This window comes from Staurois parvus, unplaced genomic scaffold (assembly GCF_062004578.1).
Source record: "Staurois parvus isolate SC_StPar_1 unplaced genomic scaffold, SC_StPar_1.0 ptg000476l, whole genome shotgun sequence".
NCBI classification, from domain to species: Eukaryota; Metazoa; Chordata; class Amphibia; order Anura; family Ranidae; genus Staurois; species Staurois parvus.
Window position 1 is genome coordinate 2,866,091 of NW_028318272.1, and position 15,176 is coordinate 2,881,266.

The following is a 15,176-nucleotide window of genomic DNA, read 5'->3' on the forward strand; positions in this document are numbered from 1 at the left end:
GTCTTATAGCCTAGTCTGCTTCCAGACAACATGACCAGATTCCATACCTGAGACCTCCCTTCAAGACTAGCATGCACAGACTAGTCTAAGACCCTCCTCCAACTGTGATTAGACAACAAAGATGCAGCAGCATCTGCTCTCCCCAGCTCTAACAAAGTGTTCAGTAATAAATGGACAGCAATACCCAATGCAATCTCTCACATACATTTAAAAAAAAAAACTTGCAGTCAGCTATGACACCTCCTCCTGATAAACATCTAAAAACATAAGAAACAGTTTATGTTTTAATAGTTCACTGGGATTAGACTGATCTCACTATAGTGTATCAGATACAACTACAGAAGATCTCAGAAAATGTATAGTTCAAATAGAAACAAATAACCAGTCTGCTGAGAGTGCAAAAACACGCTTACATGACAGATTATAAAAGAAAGTTCTGTTAGTAAATTTCCTCCCCCATAGCTGCTGAGCATGACTGCATCTTTAAAAGAAGAAATTCCATCAATTAACTTCAGGCAATAAAGACTTAAAAAACACACACACATTCAGAGATGAAAACAAACACTCCAATTAGCTCACGCTGCCTTCCCCAGCACTTTACAAGTAATGTGCCTTTCTGGAGTAAAATTATTCCTCTTTCATCTTCCAATGGCTTAAGTGGTAAGTCTGTAATCTTCATCTCGTCTACATTCAACATCTGTCATTTACAAAGGACCAGTTTTACCATCAGGCTTCATTAGCTGTACATGTGTAGCATACCTACACACACTAGTTTGCTCATTTGTCCTGTTTAGACCTGATCATCATAAAGCTGATGTTTTATCTGATTTTGCCCTCCCTGGTTCTTCCCAAAATCATCAACATCACATTTTCATTGCATGCTTTATTTTAGACCCATCAAGGTCATTACTGGGACTCTGTGCACCCTGAAAACATCACAGCACCCTGTCTCCGTACTCCTCTCAAGAGCCCTCAGGGCTCAGGTAAGCAATGGGCTGGTTCTTGGGAGGTGTTATGCAATTATCAAATCGTGTTGATGGATGGATGTCAGTCTGGAGGAGTGAACATTCCTAGGCAGGCTGGATTTGTGTGCAGACCTCACTAAGTAGTGCCCGCATGTGATGCTGAGCCTCCATAACTGAAATTCCAGCCCGGAAATGGGCACAGGCACTGATGTCGCTGAAAGGCCATCTCCATTTTGAAAACGTACAACGGTTTAAACATTAATGGCTGTATGTTGAGTTATTTTGAAGGGACAGCAAATTTACACTGTTATACAAGCTGTACACTTACTACTATACATTGTAGCAAAGTGTAATTTCTTCAGTGCTGTCACATGAAAAGATAGAATAAAATATTTATAAAAATGTGAGGGATGTACTCACTTCTGTGAGATACTGTATATACACACACAATCTGTTGGAATTGGATAATAATCATGAATGACAGTGTCTGTAAAGATCGGTAATATCTCAAAGCTGTGTATTATGTATTATTATGTGTACTCATTTGTAGTAGGAACCTCCAATACAGGCTTCAGGCCCAAAATCTTAACTGTCTCCAAGGAAACTAGAGACCACATCAGCATGACAAAATATTATACTTAATTGCAGTCTCTGGAATAAAAAATAAAACAAAATGAAAGAAAAAGAAAACATGCATTTGGCAAACAACTATATTGTCTGACTTAACCTGAAAGCAGGAAAAGCTCTGCAATCCTGACATCTGTGAAATGACGCTTTACATACATACATGAACTGCCCTTTCCTTTACAAGAAAGTCTAATGCGACGCGACACACACACACACACACACACACACACACACACACACTAGAATATTGTGCAAAAGTACATTTATTTCAGTAATGCAATTTAAACGGTGAAACTAATGTATGAGATAGACTTATTACATGCAAAGCAAGATAGTTCAAGCCATGATTTGTCATAATTGTAATAATTATGGCTTACAGCTCATGAAACTCCCAAATCCACAATCTCAGAATATTAGAATATTGTGAAAAGGTGCAATATTCTAGGCTCAAAGTGTCCCACTCTAATCAGCTAATTAAGCCATAACACCTGCAAAGGGTTCCTGAGCCTTTAAATGGTCTCTCAGTCTGGTTCAGTAGGAATCACAATCATGGGAAAGACTGCTGACCTGACAGTTGTGCAGGAAACCATCATTGACACCCTCCATAAGGAGGGAAAGCCTCAAAAGGTAATTGCAAAAGAAGTTGGATGTTCCCAAAGTGCTGTATCAAAGTACATTAATAGAGGAGTTATGTGGAAGGGAAAAGTGTGGAAGAAAAAAGGCGCACAAGCAGCAGGGATAACTGCAGCCTGGAGAGGATTGTCAGGAAAAGGCCATTCAAAAGTGTTGGGGACTTTCACAAGGAGTGGACTGAGGCTGGAGTCAGTGCATCAAGAGCCACCACACACAGACGGATCCTGGACAGGGTCTTCAAATGTCGTTTTCCTCTTGTCAAACCGCTCCTGAACAACAACGTCAGAAGCGTCTTACCTGGGCTAAAGAAAAACAGACCTGGTCTGTTGCTCAGTGGTCCAAAGTCCTCTTTTCTGAAGAGAGCAACTTTTGCATCTCATTTGGAAACCAAGGACCCAGAGTATGGAGGAAGAATGGAGAGGCACACACTGCAAGATGTTTGAAGTCCAGTGTGACGTTTCCACAGTCTGTGTTGATTTGGGGAGCCATGTCATCTGCTGGTGTTGGTCCACTGTGCTTCAAGTCCAGGGTCAACTCAGCCGTCTACCAGGAGATTTTGGAGCACTTCATTCTTCCTTTCGCAGATGAGCTTTATGGGGATGCTGACTTCATTTTCCAGCAGGACTTGGCACCTGCCCACACTGCCAAAAGCACCAAAACCTGGTTCAATGACCGTGGGATTACTGTGCTTGATTGGCCAGCAAACTCGCCTGACCTGAACCCCATAGAGAATCTACGGGGCATTGCCAAGAGAAAGATGAGAGACATGAGACCGAACAATGCAGGAGAGCTGAAGGCCGCTATTGAAGCATCCTGGTCTTCCATAACACCTCAGCAGTGCCACAGGCTGATAGCTTCCATGCCACGCCGCATTGAGGCAGTAATTGCTGCAAAAGGGGCCCAAACCAAGTACTGAGTACATATGCATGCTTATACTTTTCAGAGGTCCGATATTGTTCTATGTACAATCCTTGTTTTATTGATTGCATGTAATATTCTAATTTTCTGAGATTGTGGATTTGGGGTTTTCATGAGCTGTAAGCCATAATCATCATAATTATGTGAAATCACAGCTTGAACTATCTTGCTTTGCATGTAATGAGTCTATCTCATATATTAGTTTCACCTTTTAAGTTGCATTACTGAAATTAATGAACTTTTGCACGATATTCTAATTTTTCGAGTTTCACCTGTATATATATATATATATATATATATATATATATACACATACACACACATACTATATAGTTCGAATCCAAACCATGGCACCACCTGCTTGGAGTTTGCATGTTCTCCCTGTGCCTGCACAGGTTTCCTCCAGGTACTCCGGTTTCCTCCCACATTCCAAAGACATGCTGGTAGGTTCATTGGTCCCTATCTAAATTGGTCCTAGTATGTGTATGTATGAATGTAAGTTAGGTACTTTAGCTTGTACATCCTAGCTTGTACATCCCTTGAGGGTTAGGGACTGATGTGAATGTACAATATATATATATATATATATAAAGCGCTGCGTAAATTGAAATTGCTATACAAGTACCTGTAATAAATATATATAAACACTCTCCAGCCACTTTATTAGGTACACATTGCTAGTGCCAAGAAAATATTCCCCACACCATTGCACCACCAGCCTGAACCATTGATACAAGGCAGTATGGATCCATGCTATCATGTTATTTATTACAAATTCTGACCCTGCCATCTGAATGTCGCAGCAACCAGTCTGCACATTCTCCTCTGACATCAACAAAGCATTTTCATCCACACAACTGCAACTCACTGGATATTTCTCTTTTTTCAGACCATTCTCTGTAAACCCTAGAGATGGTTGTGCGTGAAAATACCAGTACATGAGAATTTTTTTTAAATACTCAGACCAGCCCATCTGACACCAACCACCATGCCACTTTCAAAGTCACTTAAATCCCCTTTCTTCTCCATTATGGTGTTTGGTTTGAAATTCAGCAGGTTGTCTTCAGCACATCTATGCCTAAATGCATTGAGCTGCCATGTGATTCAATTGGCTAATTAGCAATTTGTCTTACCAAGCAATTGAACAGGTGTACCTAATAAAGTGGCCAGTGAGCGTGTATGTAATATATATATATATATATATATATATATTTTTTTATATATATATTTTTAATATTATTTATATTATTATTAATAAATGCACATTTTTGTTGGTAAAAAAAAGTACATCTATTATTTTTTCTTTCTTTCTTAGGAGCCTGCAGAGCATTGCACCCATGATCAGCAATGTCAGGCTCCTGCAGACTCTTAGTATAGCTGTCTGCCCATACTTTCCATGCAGCCAGACAGTTACACAAGTCCAGGAAGGATCAATGAACTATGAGAGCACTCACCAGAGCCCTTGCAGTTCATTGAGAACCACAAGCCATCTGCCATAGCTGACAGTACTCTGTGAATGGATGACGCGGCTATATGGGTGGAGCCCCACCCAACCATTCTGTTTTTAGATCCTGACAGTAGGTACGGGGAGAGGATCTCCCTCCCACTGTCACAATGGATCGGGTCAGGGCTCGGGCAGGTGCTTTAGTAACATGTTACATGTTCATGTTACACTCCAAATATGGGTGTAACATGTAACAAGTTACTAAAGGTGAACCTGTCCTTTAATCTGTTTTTCATGAAATCATCTTATTGTTTTTCTGCCCACTTGAAACGTCCTTCAGGAGCTTCTTTTCACCCTCATTTCATTTGTTTGGAATGAACAGTGCACTTTAGTTGTGGCTATGCACACTATAAATCCCATAGTGAAGCACAATGGCCTAGTGATTAGCACTTTTCCCTTGCAGCACTAGGGTCATTGGTATGAATCCCAACCATGACACTACCTGAATGGAGTCTACATGTTCTCCCTGTGCTTGTGTAGGCTTCCTCCCACACTCCAAAGACATGCTGGTAGACTAACTGGCTCCTGTTTAAATTAGAGCTAGTAATGCATGTGAGATATGAACTAAGATTGTAAGCAACTTGATGGAAGGGACTGATGTGAATGTACAGTACATGTAAATTGATAGAACAATAAAAATATCTAGGATTTCAAAAAAAAATAGTCCTTCTCAGGAGTGAGCAATCAAGTGAATGGGGTTGTACCGCGACTGCATGTGGTTGTGGCACAGTGCTGTGGGCTTTACAGTTTTAAAAAAATATCGACAAGGTGACATATTGCCTCCAAGCTGCCTGTCCAATGCTATGTGAAAAGTGATTACACTGCAGATCACTTTTCAGAGGGTCAGCAATGAGGGAAGCAAGTATAAATGAGCCCTAAAGCCCATTTCTGTTAACAGACCCCCTACTGGTGCGGAGCAAATATCACTTTTGTGATATCTGTGTCTGTTCATTGTTTTGGTCTCTGGAGCATAGCAGACCCATGTTAGGTCTATGGACAGTCAGATGTAAAATTGACATGAGCCCATTTACATCCAATTACTGCCGATCCATCACATTTATATCAGGTATTTATATAGCATTGTCAAATACAGAGTGCTTTATATATATATATATATATATATATTGTTCATCCACATCAGACCCTGCCCTCAAGGAGCTTACAATCTAAGATCCCTAACTCACATTCATACATACTAGGGCAAACTTAAACAGTAGCAAATTAACCTACCAGCATGTCTTTGGAGTGTAGGAAGAAACCCACACAGGCACAGGGAGAACATACAAATTCCAGGCAGGTAGTGCCATATTTTGGATTACAAACAAAGATCCTAGAGCTGCCAAGCAAAAGTGCTAGGCACTGTGCTGCCCATTCTGGGCAGCTAACAATGTAAACCATTTTTTTTCTCTCCAGACCTAAACGGATCTGAGCAGAACACTAAAGGACCCCAAGTCTACAGAAGTGTGAGAAAAGTGCTGGTATCCTTAGTAATGACTGCCTGTTACGTTATGCTTTTTTGCCAATACTGCTGCACTTAGAAGCACCTTCACTCCTTGTGTTTATCCTATGTTATGAAGCTACATAGAAAAAAAAGATGACTTCACAAATGTTTAAACCGGTAAGACAGTTCCTAGATGTATGTACACAGACTATTACGAATGCCATTTTGGGGTAGCAAATTCCCCTTTAATGTGCACTGTGCCTGTACAGGACAACCAATAGGACTATTTTCCTACATTGTCTTCACAGTAGGCATTACATTCTTCTCATGCTGCACCCACCCATTTTCTTCACAGATGGCATATATACCGTGTGCCCTCATGGCATGGTGTGATAGTAGAGTTCCGTTTCCTCCCACACTCCAAAGACATGCTGGCAGGTTAATTGGCTCCTGTCTAAAAATTGTCCTTGGTATGTATGCATGCACGTGAGATAGGGACCTTAGATTGAAAGCTCCTTGAGAGCAGGCACTGATATGAATGTACATGTAAAGCACTGCATAAATCGTAACTGCAAAGTGTCCCTCAAAATTAAAACAAATAAAAAATAAATACATATTACATTTTGGGTTTAATAAAATGAGCACAAAGAACACTACTTACCTATAGTGAGATATTTCCCTTTGTGCAGCTGTGCTCTCCTTTCGCCCAACTCTTCCTCTGATTCCTCCACCCCTTCTGCCATAATACTCTGGTACAGCAAGGATTAATAAAACTAAAGGTTTGTGAAAGGCACTCATTAAGAGTAGCCAACTATGCTCCCCATTTCCACCCAGCTGCTCCATTCATGGAAGCGGTTAGTACAACTTCTATGAATTAAATACAATCAATGAATGGAGGGTAAGTGTTTGATTAATAGGTCTGTCCCCTCCATTCATAGATCCTGTTTCATCATAGAAGCTGTAGTAGTGGGGGAATCAGAAGAGGAGGTTTTCAGAGGATGGAGGACACAGTAACAAAAGGGACATATTGAGGGTAAGCGATGTCCCTAGTGCTAATTTTTATGTTTAGTTTTAGGTAAACATAGGCTTTAAAGCAAAAAAAAAAAAAAAGATTTCCCCCTGCAATGTGAAGGCATAATATGCTAGTATCAGGGGCGGACTGACAACTCATGGAGCCCCCCAGCAATAGGGGATCATGGGGCCCCTGTGTCCTTGCCCAAACTCAAAAAAGCCTATGAAAAAAGGTACCAGGGGCATCTCATGGGGCCCCCTACTGACCCCGGGCCCTCGGCCATGCCAGAGTTTCCAAATGGTCAGTCCACCCCTGGCTAGTATACATCACATACTAGCACATTATGAAAGACTTACCTTGAAACGAAGCCCTCCAGTGGCAAGCTGTCACTTCCATCCTCACACCATCTTCCTTCCAGGTTCCCGGGCTGCGGCAGCTTGAATGGCCAAGCATGAGCACAGGAGTCAAGGCCGTGTCACACAGCTCTGAAGGAACAGCACAGGTATGCTGTTCCTTCAGAGCGCATGCACCGGTGACATCACCGGCTGCTGCTCACTAGAATATCTCCTAAATGGTGGACGTTTAGGAGATATTCATTTTACCTACAGGTAGGCTTTATTATAAACTTACCTACAAATATAAAACTAGAGTTCACTAGCACTGTAACCTAAAATCCTCACAATAGTATTTTATCCCTGATTGTACAGTACCATTAAATGCCATTGATTCTGAGGACATAACTTTAATCAGTTAGCATGTCATCACTATTCTACGGTCTTCCTGCAGTAACATGGTATTACTCTGGTTCTAGTGATATAGCACTTTTCCCATGTTGTTACAAATTTGGAGCCTGTGTCTTAGTACATCACTCTACACACCAGTAGTGAGAAGTAGAAGGTCAGTGTTTTTTGTTGCAGTATATGTAGATGCACATCTACCAATATCCTCCAAAGGCCGACTCTCTGTCTACATCCGCATGCTATAAACAGCAAATCTTACCAGTTAAGCCAATGCAGCCCATGCTTTTAAACAAAATGGTCGTTAGGGGCAAAACAGGAGTGTAGATTTGAAGGTATTGGTTAGTGTAGTTAAAGAATAAGGCCAGGCATGGTATATTTTTACATCCCATTCTGAGTGGCCAGCCTGATGCATTGAGAACACAATGGTTGGCTGCTCAGCAGAGCACAACACATTCTCTGAATTAATACAAAGCTTTCTCTGATTGGATAAGGTGGAGAGATGTGACAGTGACATCTTATTCTCTACCTCATCCAATCACAGAATGCTTTGCATTCATTCAGAAAATGCAAAACATTCTCTGAATGGGGCCCATGCTGAGCGGCCAACCTTCCGTGTTCACTGGAAACTGGAAGAAAGTGGAGATCATTGAAGTAGCAGTGTCTGCTCAAATGATTTCAAGCTTCCTGGACTAATGTACCCATGTAAAAATATTCCAAGAATTAATCTTTCAGCTGACCATAAAGTATACAACTTATTGTACCTGAGATATAGATTTTGAAATGGTATCTGATCGATCCTTTAGGCTGGCCATAGACGGGCTGTTTATCGGCGGAACTGTCGTCCGATAAACAAAAAAAAAATTGGTCGTTGCTGAAGCTGCCACCAATGGCTACGAAAAACGGCCATTTTTCGTGGATTTTACAGCATGACCGATAAAAAGAAACGAGAAGATCCGCGTCTATGGTCTGCATTAGATCTACCATCAACTATGTAGTGCAAGGTCCTGCCTAATTGAATACAATCTGAATAGGTTGTTTAGGTTTGTCCTTATACTACATAGTTTTGGTAAATCTGAGCTTATACAATGAGGTTGTATAGTGTATGGCCCATCTAAGTAGAGTTACACTTAGGGGCATATTTATAAAGAAGTAAATGTGACTTTCCCAAAATACTCCCTGGTGGTGAATCAATGTCATTTAAAATGCATGCACCTGGAAGATTCACCTGCACAGAATGTCACATTCACCACTTTATAAACATAGAGTTATTTAGTATTAGGTGTACAGTTAGTAGGACTAGAATTATCTTATATGGGTAGTTTGTAGAAGTTTTTTTCAGTGCAATGATGAAGCTTTATTACCAAATGTTGGGCTATATACTTATGGTTACTATTAAATGTAGTTTGGTTAGAATAGACATTTCATGGTGACATTGACCTAGTTTATGCAAAAACAAAAGTCAACAAAAATTCAAGTGTCATGTACATGAGATGGCTATGCTCCAGCACCTGAAATCACCATGATCACTTTCAAAAGCCAAAATATAACACAGGACTATCTGCATGGAATTATTCTACATTGTCTAGGTCACCTTCAGACACTTTTCTTTAATCACACAATCCAAAAACAAATTGCATTAGGTTACACATAAAAGCCAGACAGCTCGTCTAGGTTTCACTGTGGTTGGCTTACATTGGAAACCCTTATGGAGCAGGGTCTAGTATGAATAGTCTGTGTACCCTGTAGAGTGCCGTGGAATACAATGTCACAATTCAAGTTAATAAAATGCATAACCAAATAAATTAGCACTGGGAGTTCTGCTTGTATAAAGTACAGTAACTAAACAACTAATCAGCTACAGCAGAAAATTGCATCATTTAAGGACAAAAAAAATAATCTGAAAGATGACCACACATGTTCGAATTTCAGCCTATTTCTGCAGATTCAACCAACATTCAGACTGTGGGCTGCCCATTCTTTCATGTCCTGAGTGGTTCTGCTGATTCAATGGACTTTTGCTGAAGTAGTCGGTCAGAAAATTTACGGACAAACAGTACCTCCATCCAATCAGACACAGGCACTGTCTGGGTAGTTAGCAACTGCTTAACACGCTACTGGTGCACACACAGTAAAAAAAGTTATAAAAAAAATATTCTGCGAAATACAGCAGACAGATACTATTAACATGTCATCACTTTCATCAAAAAATCATTAAAAAAAAAAAAAAAAAGATTTATGCTTTAGTTAAGGAAAGTGGGTGGAAGAATGCAAATCATTCATATATGCCTCAGTAGCCAACTGCATCCACATCCACAGATTCAGAACTCAGACAGCCTAATAATGTTATAGAGCCGTTCATTCATTGCATGTAGCTGTTTCTGGCTTATCAGCCCTCATCCATGCAAGACATGGAAACCATATTCAGCATAGCTTGAGGAGCAATTCAGGTTATGAATAGAGCCGCCGAGATTTAACCCTTCCCAGCACCCAAAATTGAAGTGTGAACAATCCTGTGTAGGCATACTTTATTATTCGGAGACAGATGACATCATTTCCACACCTATATTGGTGCTTATACACCATGGTATATTTGTCATCACTCTGGCACTGGGACATTATCTTGGGGAGACTTCATTCCATATGATAGAATAGTATGCATACAAACTCTTACCAACAAACAGCTTTTTATTCCACAGTGTTGCATTTATTTAATTCCTTTATTTATAAAGTGGCACCCTATCACTCAGAACATGTATAAATCTAGGATAATGTATAGAAGGATTGGAGTAATCTGGCTCTTCAATGTTTTTTTTTATCAGATGTAACCTACTTATTAATAGAACAAAGAAAACAATGTATACATAAATGACAATCTATTTTAAACCCCAATTTTTTGTTAGATTTAGGAAGAGTGGTGAAGGGTTAGAACCATAGCCTGGTTTATATTGATGTACATATCTGTTAGGAAGATTGGTGATCACAGCCAATGTCACCAGGAAGAAAAGTGAAGGGAAAGCATCTTTAGGAGTAGTCACCTTTGCAGGAATAGAGGAGAAATTTTCCCATGGAGACACTTGTTCCTGTGACAACAGTCTAAAGCTGGCTACACGTTATACATTTTTGTTGTTGTACAATTTCATTTATATTTACCGTATAATATGAGGTCAAACCTAAACACTTTCAAATTGTATGCAATGAAGGTAAATGTAAAGGACATTGAACAAGAAAACCGTATATTGTGTAGCCAGCTTAACGCAAACAATCTCACGGTACAATCTCCTTTAGATCTACCATCAACTAGGTAATGCCTGATTTGATACAAATGGAAGAGATTGTTTAGCTATGTTTTACTATTACATAGTTTGGGCAGATCTAAAGAAGGTTGTACAGTCTAATTGTATAGTGTATGGCCAGCTTAAGAGAGGAGTTCCATCACTTTGATCGCTATCCTCTCACTTCCTGTAGAGTCTGCAGGACAGGAAGTGAAAAGAAATCTCCCTGAGACACAGGTGGTAAAATTAAAAAAAAAAAAAAAAAAAAAAACAAACTACAGCTTAACCCTCCCCTGCTCTATCGAAAATAAAAAAAAAACAAAGTTTGGGCTTTAGATATACTTTAATTACCAGTACAAACATTTACAGAAAAACAGTATAAGGTGTAAATTTGTCTGCCACAATAAAATTTCAAAGTCTAATAGTAGGGAAACCTCCCTAATTCTCTGCAACACCAGCACCCCTCCAATGTCTGATCAACACTGACCACACACTAAAGCAATGTTAAACCCAAACATTCTTAAACATGGGGCTGCATTTGTTTTCTTTTTAGGCTTTGTTGGCATTTATTTTCACCTGGTGGTCTGGCCGGTACCACACTTCCTGCCTTAGAGTGACTCCACTCAATTGAAGTAGCAACGGAGACACCTTTGGACAAATGGGGGAAGAGGGCAATGTGAGATGCCTCTTAGATTGTAAGCTCTAACAAGTACAGCCCTCTGTTTCCTCTTGTACCAAATTGTATTGTAACTACCTTCGTTTTGTAAAGCGCTGTGCACACTGTTGGCGCTACCTAAATCCTGTATAATAATAATGTAGTGACAGATGTAGATGGACTTGCATGGTTGCACACTTGTGTGGTGCGGGACACTGCACATGATTTGAATAGGAATTGCACCGCATTCCTATTCAAATTCATTCTGTATGTGCTATAATCGCACTGCACCCACACAAAAAAGGTGCATGCATCTTTTTTTGCAGCTCTGGAATCAAATTGTGTGGGTGTTGACACCCATGTGATCCGTTCTCAGGCAATCGCACTAAGATTTGTGACCTGTTTTGGGGTGTTGTTAATTTAGCAGTGACACCCCCAGCAGATTGCATGAACACGGTGCAATTTCAATGTGGTGTGGGAAAATGCACGGGATCTGCTGCATTTCCTGCACTGCATATATGTGAACTGAGGCTAAAGCAGAACTCCAGCTAGCAGTTACAGCAACAGTTTTCTTTTTTCCTTTTGGGATAAAAGGTTTTATGTTAATGAATAAATTCTGACCATTGTAAGCAGCCTGTCAGTGTTAAATGTTTTTTTCTCAACCCTCCAACTGCCACTTTTGCTGGACAGCTTATTTAAGCAAGTTGAAAAATAACAGACACTGGGTTGAAGAAAAAAACAACCTAATGCAGCCAAAACATCTAAGACCTTGTACACTGCAATACATGACACGTTTATTAATACTTATTTAAGAAAAAGAACCAAAAAGTGGAGTGCATCTAAGAATATTAGTAGGTGAACAGGAAAATTTAAATCCATCTCAATTTCCCAGTTCACCTACCGACTCTCAGATGCGCTCCGCTTTTCGTTTTTTTTTTTTTATATAATTCCTTGTGAGGATTTGCAGTCAGCTGCTTGAAGAGGAAACTATACATACAAGACTTTTAGGCTGGATCCCCACGCTCCCCTACTGCTCTGCTCTGGGGTACTGGGCTTTGCATTGATTTAAAATAGAAGATATCTAGAGTGTAGTTTGTAACAGACTCATGGAGTCATACACAAGAAGCATCTTTCTTTTCAGCCATGTGACTGGAATATTCAAATCTTATTGGACACAACTGAAAATAACTGTCACTTTTTTGGGGAAAGGCGATCTCCTTATCCCAGAGTGTGTATCTTTGTGAGGTCTATAGAATAACATAGTGAGTGAAGTGTAGCAATGTTTAGAAACAGTGGCCGGGAGAAGTTTGCAGCAGATCTTCAGTCCAGCTCTGATGGGGATGTACCGGATGGGAAGGGAGGATCTGTTTATTGTGCACAGCACTGAATGGGATGCAGACTGTCTCCAGCCCACGTGTCTGTATGGAGCCGCAGCACCGGACTCAATGCGCCTCACTGGAAGGATCCAGGCCGGCCCCACGGTGCGATCCTCCCCACCGATCTTCATCGGACCCTACACACCACCCAAGCCACTGGATACCCGGATGGAAGTCACCCTAGTGGGCTCCGGATCTACCGACCCCATGCAGGTCCGCAGTGACAGAGCTGAGCTCCATCAGCCCCCACATGCCACCCGATCTGCTCATCCATGGGGGTCGGTCATGCAGTCCTTACCTTTCACCGATCGTGGCTTGGCCTGCTTCCTCCTGGACATGTCCCCGACTGCTGCCAACTCTCCCCACTGCTAATCGAGTGTGTGCGGGCGGCTGATCCCTGCGGCCGGATCCCTCCTGCAGAAAACTCTTCCCCCTTCCTCTGACTTATTGTGCTAAAGTTCCTATTGTGTGGGATTGGGACTCCCTTGGGTGCAGAGGGGGGTTGGAGGAGGAGGGAGGAGCACCGGTGCCCCCCCACCCCAAGCCCTAGGGGGAGTCACACCAGCGCTGCAGGAAAAAATTAGGAGAAATGCCGGAGCCTGGGGGAGGGGTGCTAATTAAATTAGTCTATTTACTGGATGGAGCCTGGACTGTGTCTGAGCCCCCAGCTGCCCGGGATGATGCTATGGGGGGGTCGGTGTGCCAAGACTTGGGGGGGCGATGGTGATCGAGGTACCAGAATGGAAGGGACTAGTGATCGGACTGCCACAAAGAGGGGGACTGCTGATCGGGCGATAAGGTGCCCAGACCGGAGGATTGGTGATCGGGGTGCCGAAAATGTGTGTATGGGGGGTGGGAATTGGGCTGGTAAATCCGGCGGGACTGGTGATTAGGGTGCTGAAAGCAGAGGGACCGGTGATCGGGATGTTAGAACCGGCTGGGACCGGTGATCGGGATGTTGGGACCGGTGATCGGGGTACTAAGACTGGGTGCACTGGTGATCGGGGTACTAAGACTGGTGATCGGGGTACTAAGACTGGTGATCGGGGTGCTAGAACCAGCGATCGGGGTGCTGGGACCAGTGAGGACTGTAATGGTTGTCCAGCCTGTGACCCCCCCAGCCCCGGCTCTATGGCACAAAGGATGCGGTGTGATGGGAGAGGTAACCCTGCGCTCCCCTCTAATACTTCGGCTAATACCGTGCTGGGGCCCCTTGGGCTAATACTGTGCTGGGGCCCCCGGTGATCCTCTTTTGCTGCGATCCAGCAAAGTACTGTACGGATCGTATAGTGGGGGGAGGTGTACCGCGCTCCGGTGTAGGGAGGCGCTATGGATGTATAGTATGGGGTCTGGTGTCTGTAGCCCCCGATCGGTCGCCTCCCCCCTCCTGCTGTCCTCTACGTGCCCGGTGTGGACCCGTGTAGCCCCGGTCGGGAGGATGGTTTAGTGTCCGCTGTCCCGCTGTCCGGCGCCGCTAGCTGCCCCCATGCGCCGCGGTTAGCCCGCCGCAGCCGCCCCGGTTGCCTATCTCATGCCGCTCGTCCGGCTGGCTGCTCTTTGTCCCGGCTCTCTCCCCTCCTGCTCTCGCTGCTGCTGCTGGGGCTGCACTGCAGACACACATAATAAAGCCAGGCTGGGCTGGGGATGGAGCGGAGTCCCAGCAGGGGGATGTGAGGAGTGGAGTCCCGGCGGGGGAGCGCTCTGATCCCGCAGGGAGCCCCCGCACAGCCTGGGCTCAATCAGACAGTGAGAGACAACAGCACCGAGCCCTGGACAGCGCTGGAAATACAGGCTGAAGGAGGGGACGAGGCGGAGTTGTGGGGGAGGAGAGAGGCCGAAACACTGGAGGTGATCGGGGAGAGGAAGGGGCACCGGAGGAATGTCATCACAACCGCCAGTGGGGGATGGAGAACGCCGCACACAGCCCGGGACGTGGAGCTCCGACATGGAGCAGAGATGGATGGGGCACACAAAGAGCGGGGGGCACACAAAAAGCGGGGGGCACATCGGCCATCGCTGGGGGGATAAGCTGA

At 43.0% G+C, this 15,176-nt stretch overlaps 1 protein-coding gene across 1 annotated transcript in view; it reads right to left on the bottom strand.

The window, feature by feature from the left end:
* ZNF423 (zinc finger protein 423) overlaps positions 1-14,902 on the bottom strand; it is a 387,723-nt gene extending 372,821 nt beyond the window's left edge. Inside the window, exon 1 of the mRNA XM_089689472.1 lies at positions 13,442-14,902. Coding sequence (XP_089545598.1) covers positions 13,442-13,481 — 40 coding nt within the window. The 5' untranslated portion in view covers positions 13,482-14,902. The remainder of the gene's footprint in view (positions 1-13,441) is intronic.
* Between the last annotated feature and the right edge of the window lie 274 nt (positions 14,903-15,176).